The 10,537-nt window shown below is 41.4% G+C and overlaps 1 protein-coding gene across 3 annotated transcripts in view; it reads right to left on the reverse strand.

The window, feature by feature from the left end:
* The window catches only part of preb (prolactin regulatory element binding), an 18,191-nt gene continuing 7,654 nt past the window's right edge, over positions 1–10,537 (reverse strand). For all 3 annotated transcript variants that reach the window (XM_015018482.1, XM_015018481.1, XM_015018483.1), the window contains exons 3-10: positions 6,928–7,123; positions 2,640–2,890; positions 1,996–2,076; positions 1,786–1,913; positions 1,537–1,710; positions 976–1,048; positions 741–900; positions 1–651 (exon numbers count right to left, since the gene is read on the reverse strand). In XM_015018482.1, the coding sequence (XP_014873968.1) occupies positions 563–651; positions 741–900; positions 976–1,048; positions 1,537–1,710; positions 1,786–1,913; positions 1,996–2,076; positions 2,640–2,890; positions 6,928–7,123 (1,152 nt within the window). In that variant the 3' untranslated portion in view covers positions 1–562. The remainder of the gene's footprint in view (positions 652–740; positions 901–975; positions 1,049–1,536; positions 1,711–1,785; positions 1,914–1,995; positions 2,077–2,639; positions 2,891–6,927; positions 7,124–10,537) is intronic.

Below are 10,537 nucleotides of genomic sequence, written 5' to 3' on the forward strand. Positions count from 1 at the left end.
CTTTGATTCTTTTATTTAATCTTTAAAAAATAAAAATAAAATACCAATATGGGGATGACTGAAACACATACGACTGTATATCAACAGTCGTAAAAACATTACAATCAATAATGTTTTTAATAAAACTATCTGTGGTCACATCAACTTAATTCAAATCTGCTATTTTCGGTTCATACTAATTATTCAAAGACAGTATATTTACAACTAAACCTTAAAGTTATTACTTAATTTCTAAGTTGGCCCATCTAATAAAGATATTTCTCCTCTCAAAATCAAAATCTCTACAATAATGGAAAACATTCGAAAAGTGGTTATTGTGTGTGTGTTCCTACAAAGATGTGGAAATAATTCCTTTACATAATAATTCTACATTTTCATGAACCCATTCATAAAGCCTGTTTCTCAAAGAGTAAAGTGAATCTGAACCATATTCACAGAACAAAAAATGTACTTTATAATATACAGTTGTTTGGGTTTGAGCCTTATTGAAACCTGTTAAACCAGTAATTGTAGGTGCTGACAATTTGTCAGAGGTTTATTAATCACAGATAATATGCATCATTTAGATCAACACTGGAAAAAGGTACTGCAAAATTAAGAGCATTCCCACGATGATGAGCCCACAGAAGAAAAGCCAGGGAGGAATAGGCCCTAAGATGAATGGAAAAAAAAATAACAGCAAAACATGAGAGGCTCAGAGATATGCATTTTAAATGAAAAAATGAAAATGCCAGACTCACTTTCTTTGGTGACAGTATGTACTTGACATCGACTATCCACAGCTACACTCAGTAATGCTGCTTTGTTGTTCCCTTTGATATTTTGGCCTTTCATCAAGTTGGGCAGAAAGACTACATCTGTCACAACAATGCCATGTGACTCATGAACATAGTACAGCTTCTGCAAAAATTAACATACAAATAAACTTTTATGCATACACTTTATATGTTAGGGTTAGTATGATGTTTATGTTACCTGTAGAGAAAAAGCAATATGAACTGCTACTGATCCATTTACTGTTCCAAGGCCAAGAAACCTCCCAGAGTCACTGTTACAGATAAGTCAAAGATTACATTTTCCATCTGCCATCCTCAAATGCGTGATTGATCTACTTTCTATATGTACACACACATACACACACACACACACACATATATATATATATATATATATATATATATATATATATATATATATATATACACTGCTCAAAAAAATAAAGGGAACACTCAAATAACACATCCTAGATCTGAATGAATGAAATATTCTCATTGAATACTTTGTTCTGTACAAAGTTGAATGTGTTGACAACAAAATCACACAAAAATCATCAATGGAAATCAAATTTATTAACCAATGGAGGCCTGGATTTGGAGCCACACACAAAATTAAAGTGAAATGTTCTCTTTATTTTTTTGAGCAGTATATATATGATGCCAGTAACAAACACATCAGAATTAATTATGGTATAACGTCACCCCCCCCCTCCAAAAAAAAATTGCAATCTTCATCTTCTGGTTCTCCCAGTTCAATTACCTCACAGCCAGACAGGAGATAACTTCAGTACCACAGGGAGATGTTAACATTGGAAGTAAGGTCTTGCCGTCCCACTTGGTGATATAGCATGGAGGAGGTTTTTTGTCTCGTTTATGAGGTATTTGCACTGTGTAAAGCCTTATGGCATCTTTCTCATCTTCACCATTTCCAAACCTAGAAAGACACAAAAACAACTTAGATGGACCTTTCAAGAGAAGAAACCCTTCTCCCATTTTCTTATTATCATACCTGCAGGCCATATATCGATAGGTCTTTTCAGCAATTTGAGGCATAGTTTCAAGCCAGTTCAGACTTGTAACCAGTTGGTTGTCACTCCACACATTGCAGACAAAGTCTCGCCCCACAGTCACAAGTTGCTGCAAGAGGAAACATGAAACATGAATGAACATTTATTATGAACATTCATTACAGTCATATTAAGAGCAGTTGATAGTTCACCTTGCTTATTGTACTCATATCCAGGTCATCGATCTCCTTTTCATGTGCTTTAAAGTCAAACTTTTTCTCAAGGGATGGAAACTTTAAAAAAAAAAATCCAGTGACAAGGTCAAAACAAAAACACACCACTACAAGACATCTACAAGGTTTATACGGAAACCTGCTAAACATATTTAATGTTTATTATTATTTACATTAATACCATTGTTAGTAAATGCATAACTGTTAAACCTTCTTGTTGTGTCAGCAAAAGAAACTTGGAGAATTTTTTTTGTTTTGTTTTCTTCTTTACCTAAATAGTTTGAATTTGTCACTTTTGCTAGATTGGACAATAAATAAATAAATAAATAGAGATAAGCTGTTGACTGATTTTCAAATGTTTCATATGATTCCATGACCTAAAAGGCAAGTTTTCAAAAATGTTATTCTGGGCTAAATTAAGGGAAAAACTGGAAGATGGGAAAAAACAAAAACATGATGGATATTAATGTAGTAGTAAGAAGGACCAGTGAAATGTTATTCTTTGAAAAAACAAAATGTATATATTTTTTGTTTCTGATTACCTAAAGTAGATTTGAAAACACAAAAATGTCAGCTGGGTAATGTGGGGATATTTTCACATTTAAAAACTGATCAAAGTTTACCTCCCAAACTCTGATGTATCCGTCGGTGCCTCCAGTCAGCAGAAGGTTCATGTCAGGACTGAACCTAACAACTTTCTGAAGAGGGTCATGGGGGTTTAGGTCTGACAGCACTTCAGCTATATTGGTCACTGTGATCTGAACCGTCTCATTCCTAGTATCAGACACGTCTCCAGTAGTAGAACGGTTCTCAAGATTACCTTTGCCAGCTTTCCCAGATCTCCGTCTGGCATTGCTTAGTTCAAGGGCGTTACCTATAGCAGAAATAACACTCTTAACAACAAAACACAAATAATACAATAAGATGTTTTGAAGATTTTGCAATGCCTGGAATCAAGGTGCAGTAATACATACTATACAGCCGCAGCAGATTATATATATATATATATATATATATATTTTAGGTACACCTGTCCAACTGCTTATTAATGCAAATGTTAAATCAGCCAATCACATGGCAGCAGCTCAATGCATTTAGCCATGCAGACATGACCAAAATAATCTGCTGCAGTTCAACCTGAGATCAGAACGGGGAAGAAAGATGATTTTAGTGACTTTGAACGTGGCATGGTTGTTGGTTCCAGACAGGTTGGTCTGAGTATTTCAGAAACTGCTGATCTTCTGGGATTTTCACACACAATCATTTCTAGGGTTTACAGAGATTGGTCAGAAAAAGAGAAAATATCCACTGAGTATCAGTTCTGTGGGCACAAATGTCTTGTTGATGCCAGAGGTCAGAGGAGAATGGCCAGACTGGTTTGAGCTGATAGAACAGCAACAGTAACTCAAATAACCACTGAACGCAAAACATGTTGACCCTTGAGGCGGATGAGCTACAGCAGCAGAAAACCACAGCAGGTGCCACTACTGTCTGCTAAAAACAGGAAACTGAGGCTACAATTCACGCAGACTCACCAAAATTGGACAACAGAAGATTGGAAAAATGTTGCCTGGTCTGATGAGTCTCGATTTCTGCTGTAACATTCAGATGGTAGGGTCAGAATTTGGCATCAACAACATGAAAGCATGGATCCATCCTGCCTCCATCCTGTATCAATGGTTCAGGCTGGTGGTGGTGCAGTGATGTGGGGGATATTTTTCTGGCACAGTTTGGGTCCATTAGTACCAATTGAGTATCACGTCAACACCACAGCCTACCTGAGTATTGTTGCTAACCATGTCCATCCCTTTATGACCTCAGTGAACCCATCTTCTGATGGATACTTCCAGCAGGATAATGCACCATGTCATAAAGTGTGAATCATCTCAGACTGGTTTCTTGAACACAACAATGAGTTCACTGAACTCGAATGGCCTCCACAGTCACCCGATCTCAATCCAGTAGAGAACCTTTGGGATGTGGTGGAACGGGAGATTCACATCATGGATGTTCAGCTGACAAATCTGCAGCAACTGTGTGATGCTATCATGTAATTATGGACCAGACTCTCTGAGGAATGTTTCTACTAGTAGCTTGTTGAATCTATGCCATGAAGGATGCTGAAGGTAAAAGGGGGTCCAACCCGGTATTAGGAAGGTATACCTAATAAAGTGGCTGGTGAGTGGATATATATTTATTAGAAATTGCTTTGGGTTTATTTCAACTGCAATGGACACATACTTGGAAAAAAGCAGGGAAAAGAGAGAAAAAAAGTGGGGGAAAGGCTTAAAGGGAAAGAAGGAGATAGGAGTAGTGAAGGAAAATTAGAAAATAAAGCATACAAGTCAACCTGGAGCCTTGGCCAACGGCCTGGCAAAAATGAACCCACATCAGTGCCACTTCAACCCAGGGACACCAGGCCCAGTTCCCTTGGTGTTTTTATAATATAATTATTATTCAGCTTAATGGGTTTGAATTTACTTTAGAATACATTCATTGATCATTGTGTATTCGTATATAGTTGTGCATTTTCTGGGATCCTGAAAATGTGCATTAAAGAGCTAATTAAAACGGAGCTGTTAAGGGGACATGGAAAAAGAAAAAGCAAAACCGAGAAATTACTTTCTCTTGATTCCGAGTAACTTTCTCTAACCGTTTCTTTTCACCCTTTTTACCTTGGGTGAAAAGGGCTTTTTCAGATACTTATTAAAGTTATAGCCCAATTCTGTGACTTCAAATTACAGCTCAGAATCGCCTCCCACAGACAGACAGTACAGGTATATTATACATTTTCTGAATCCTTAAAGTCTGTTGAATATATTAGTTGTCAACTTTTGTGTCTGATGTCACTGAATACCACTAGGATGGAAAAAAAATATTTAGTTTAGTCAAAAAGTGTGGAAAAATGTGTATTATTTTTGGTTTAACAAATTCTAGTGACCTCTGTGTTGGTCAGAGACTCAAAATCCGACTTAAATGAAAGCCAAGAGTGTCCCCTTTAAGATGATACCAAACACTAAATTATAGAACTTTAACAAATGCCCATATCATGAGCTTAAACCAGACATAAATCAGTCTCAAAAAACAGAATTTGTCTAAAGGTGTTGTTAACTTCAAGAGCTGATATGACTCGGCTACCATTTTGGGAAGGCTATCATAACAAAATATCAACTAGAGACTAGAGGTGTGCCGATTGATTGGCCACCGATCATAAACGGCCAATTTCCATGAAAAATTGTATGATTGGTGATCGTCGATCACTGTCTCTTGTTCCTGATCACCAAAACCGATCGTAGTCATTTATCTCACTTCACAGCCTATGTGGGAGGCTTATTTCCTCTTTCCTTCACATGGTGCGGCAACAAATCCTGTGGTGTGGAACTATGACGCTCTGAGTGAATAGGAAAGTTTGCATTTTGCGGCGGAAAATTACCTCGGGGGTGAAGCACGTCAAAATGCATCAACACAATGAAACTACCATAACATGGCATTTAAAAAACAAACATTTGATGGAGTTTGACTATATCGAGGCTCACTGCAGGAAAAAAAAGGACATCCAGAGCGGCCAAATAGCAGGTAAAGCAATGCACAGCTACTAATACTCACTTGGATTAGCATGATAGTCAGAAAGCTAAACAAATAACCTGAAAAATAATTCGGTGTAAGACGCTGGTTCTGCTCTCGCTCTTGGACCGCCGCTATGCTCTACTGGTAGTAATATTTCACAGACGGAGCGCCGCTCAACCTCCACCAGACAGTGAACTCTCACATAGAACATCTGCTTAAAGCTGCAGCACGTAACTTAAAAGATTTTAGATATGTGTTAAAATATGTCTATGTCTAAATTAGGTGAATTTATTGCCAGATAATTTTTCCATTTTGCCAGATAACATAGCATCATTTATACCTGAATAAAAAAATTAACAGCCATTCCATCGGCAGATATCAGCTTCATTGATGATCGGTATCGGAATCAGCAGCAAAAAACCTGATCGGAGCATCCCTACTAGAGACATGTAGCCTTTCAAAAAAGATATGGATAGACTTTGCCATCCAGAGATGGACCAAAAAATGGTCTGGGATGTGGAAAAAGAAGGGGTAGCAGTTTGGTAATCTACATAACCTTGGCCATGTCACAGTTAAAGCAGAGTGTGTTGCCCTGATCTGGAGCTGATAGCTGTCAGCCTGCGTCCCCATCATCTTACTCGAGTCACGTGATCTCTGTTTGTGTTTACATTCTTCTGAGGGCGGAGCCAGCTGTTGTCTGTCAAAAGATACAACTTGTCACAACACCCTGAGGCCCTCATAATAATATCAAGAGATTGTAATCATGTTACCTTGGATTGCATTCTGGCTACTTTTCACCAGGTAGTCAACTTTCCCACCAGAAAAAAACAGGACAACTGATTTACTGTACACCAATGTAAAGGATACATGTAAAGCTGTTGCCCTTCCTCCACTGAGTCTTTTAAAATAAGTAGATCCATTTATGAGTGAAATACAGTGGCACTGTTTGTTTCATTTCAATAATAATGTTCCTAAAGTTTTACCTTTTACTGAACCACATTTGAGTTAAGGTTAAAATTATTTCAGGTTTCACACTAAAGACACTGGCTAACTTTGAATCAGATCACAAACCATTATATATGGTTGCTTATAATTTTTGAGCCCTGACAGCAGATGTGTGGTCTATTAAAAATTAATCAAGGAAAAGCAACACAAAAAAAACAACAACAAAAAAAAACAACCAAAAGTAAATAAAAATAAATAAATTCTGCATCACAATCAAAAGTTTAAATGGTAATTCCACCTCTGACTCCAAATGGGAAAGATAACAACCCTTTAGTTCAAAGTATGCTTTAACTGTCTTTTTAAAACAGCAAGTAGTCTTCAGAAAGTTGCAAACCATACCATCTCTATGCGTAGCATTTTCTTCTTTCTGCAGGCAGAGTTTAAACCTCATGAGGCTGCATGTGCCATCCTGTCCAGCAGCAATCACACCATCACCAACAGCCATGTTTATAGTGGCGCGTGTGTCCGTGTCATGAGAGTGAAGAAGACTGGAGCTGTACTGATTTTTTCCAACCATCTGCACATCCAGGAAATGCTGAAAGACAAGTTTGCTACTGATGAAATCAGATTTGCATTCTGTCATTAGGTGTCTGTGCAAATTTTCACCACAATATTAAAAAGTTATATTAAAATTAATGAGAATTTCTTTACTAGAAATAAAACTAGAGATTAGTACAATTAAAATGTACAAATAAAACAGACCGAACTTATAGTGCAGTTTCAGACATTTTCTTAAAGTGCGTTGAGATGACGTGTTGTGAACTGGCACTAAATAAATCAATTGATTTAAGCTGATCTTGTCAGCCATTCAAAGCAATTTCCACACAACCTATTCACACACAAATTAATGTTAATATAATACTTCTTAGTACAAAACCTTTTTTGGTGCCATACATTCAGTGTCAGGGAATGGTGCTGGTTAAAGTTGGACCCAAATGCAGATGCTTGAGGCATGATATAAACTAACCAGCAGAGCCCAGAAGAACTGCAAAAAATATTTAGGACAAGGACCAAGTCCTCCTTTTTGACAGTCCTTTCCACAAATTACCTCCCTTTGTTGGTAAATATTGTGAAAGTGATCCTCTCCTTGGGCTGCCACCTTATCACGGTGGAGGGGTTTGTGTGTCCCAATGATCCTAGGAGCTATGCTGTCTGAGGCTTTATGCCCCTGGTAGGGTCACCCAAGGGAGACAGGTCCTAGGTGAAGAACCGGACCAAGCGCAACCCGAACTCCCTTTATGATGAACAATAACAATGGTTCTAGTTTTCCCTTGCCTGAACGCGGGTAACCGGGGCCCCACCTTGGAGCCAGGCCTGGAGGTGGGGCATGATGGCAAGTGCCGGGTGGCTTGGCTCTTACCTATAGAGCCTGGCTGGGCTCAGCCAGAGGAGGAGACATGGGTCCCCCTGCCCATGGGCCCACACTCCATGAGAGGGGCCAAAGGGGTCGGGTGCAATGTGGGATAGGTGGTGGCCGAGGGAGGGGGCCCTGGCGGTCTGATCCTCGGTTGCGGAAGCTGGCTGTTGGGATGTGGAATGTCACCTCTCTGGTGGGGAAGGAGCCAGAGCTGGTGTGTGAGGCTGAGAGGCTCCGGCTAGAAATAGTCGGTCTCACCTCAACGCATGGCTCTGGTTCTGGAATCAGTCTCCTTGAGAAGGGCTGGACGTACTTCCACTCTGGAGTTGCTCGTGGTGAGAGGCGCCGGGCAGGAGTGCACATACTTGTTGTCCCCCATCTTGGCGCCTGTACATTGGGGTTTGCGCCGGTGAACGAGAGGGTAGCCTCCCTCAGCCTATGGGTGGGGGGGACGGGCTCTGACTGTTGTTTGTGCTTACGGGCCGAATGACAGTTTAGATTACCCACCCTTCTTGGAGTCCTTGGTACTGGAGAGTGCCCCTCCTGGGGACTCCCTTGTTCTGCTGGGGGACTTCAACGCTCATGTGGGCAATGACAGTGAGACCTGGAGGGTTGTGGTTGGGAGGAATGGCCCCCTTGATCTGAATTCGAATGGTGTTCTGTTGTCGGACTTCTGTGCTTGTCATGATTTGTCCATAACAAACACAATTTTCAGGAATAAGGGTGTCCATATGTGCACTTGGCACCAGGACACCCTAGGCCACAGTTTGATGATCGACTTTGTCATCGTTTCGTCTGATCTGCGGCGGCATGTCTTGGACACTCGGGTGAAGAGAGGTGCTGACCACTACCTGGAGGTGAGCTCTCAGGAGGGGAAGCAGTGTAGCACCAACACTGTTATAGTTTGGACTTCAACCTAGGACGTTGTAGGCCGGTGGGCAGAGTACTTTGAAGAGCTCCTCAATCCCACCAACATGCCTTCCATTGAGGAAGCTGAGCCTGGGGACTCTGGGTCAGGCTCTCCAATCTCTGGGGACGAGGTCTGGCTTTAGGATCGTATCTCTGCGATCCTAAAGCCAGACCTTTAAGGGTAGTGGGGGGTCCTACCCCAGGAGGAGTTTAAGTATCTCGGGATCTTGTTCACAAATGAGGGAAGAAGGGAGCGGGAGATCAACGGACGGATTGGCGCAGCGTCTGCAGTGAAGCGGGTGCTGTAGCCAAGCTCTCGATTTAAAGGTCAATCCATGTTCCTACCCTCATCTATGGCCATGAGCTTTGGGTCATGACTGAAAGAACGAGGTCGCGGATACTAGCAGCTGAAATGGGTTTTCTCCATAGCTCACTTAGAGATAGGGTGAGAAGCTCAGTCATCCCGGGAGGGACTCAGAGTAGAGCCGCTGCTCCTTCATGTCCAGAGGAGCCAGTTGAGGTGGCTTGGGCATCTGGTCAGGATGCCTCCTGGACGCCTCCCTGGTCAGGTGTTCCAGGCATGTCCCACCGGGAGGAGGCCCCGGGGAAGACCCAGGATTATGTTTCTCAGTTGGCCTGGGAACTCCTTGGGATTCCCCCAGAAGAGCTGGAACAAGTGGCTGGGGAGACCAAAGTCTGGGCCTCCCTTCTTAAGCTGCTACCCTCGCAACCCGACCCTGGGTAAGCAGAAGAAAATAAATGGATGGACGGATAGATGGATGGATGGTCTTCTATATGTAGTATATACATGCAGCTCCTGTGGGGCTCTTTTATACTGAATTTCCCACACTCCTTGAAGGGAGCATTGCCAAAAGTAGTATAACGTGCAGGTGGTGGAATTTTGCTAAGCTATCACTTCAAGCTTGCAGTCGTCGTCAGTCTAGGATAGCGGTTCTCTCGCCCCCCAGGGGGCGTTCAGAGGACGGCAGTGGGCGCTGGCGGACATTTTTACAAAAGGGGGGCGCTGGGATGCCTTTGGGGGGCGTTTGGTCGAAGGTAAATTTTACACTTTAAATGCACAACAATGCCAGTTTAGACTTTGAGCAACTTGGTAAAACTGTATTGTGTAACATTAAAACACGTTTGGCTGCAACAATATACATGGCAGCTCTTCTTCTATTCAGTGTTTGTAGCTTCTGTTAGCTTCTTGGTGCAGCTCCGTTCTCCTGCTACTGGTAGCTAAAATCACCTCACTGTGTATCCCTCTGAAAAATGAACCCATTTAAAAAAAAGAAATAAAGAAATCCCTCCATGGGTGAAACCACGATAGAGAGCGTTCATTTTATAGCGTTAACACCGGTGCTGTAAGTGGTCCGGTATGAAACAGGTGTCATAGAACAACGGTACCACATCACTTTTAAATTTCAATAATCAGAATACCGAAATTGTTTCCGTCGCTTTAAAAGGTTTATGTCAGTCTGCCTTTTCCCCATCGATACGCTTCCCGACCGCCCTGCACCTTCGGGGTGTCATAAAACAGTGGGTTATGGTGAGGATGAGGACGCAGACAGACCCAGGATGTAGGTGAAAATGATGAGTTTAATGATAATCCAAGCACAGAACAACGGAGAACAGCACGGGGAAACAGGCATCACACGACAAGGATCCGACAAGAGACAAGGA

This window comes from Poecilia latipinna, unplaced genomic scaffold, assembly GCF_001443285.1.
Source record: "Poecilia latipinna isolate Pla-1442-1.1 unplaced genomic scaffold, P_latipinna-1.0 Scaffold2281, whole genome shotgun sequence".
Classification (NCBI taxonomy): Eukaryota; Metazoa; Chordata; class Actinopteri; order Cyprinodontiformes; family Poeciliidae; genus Poecilia; species Poecilia latipinna.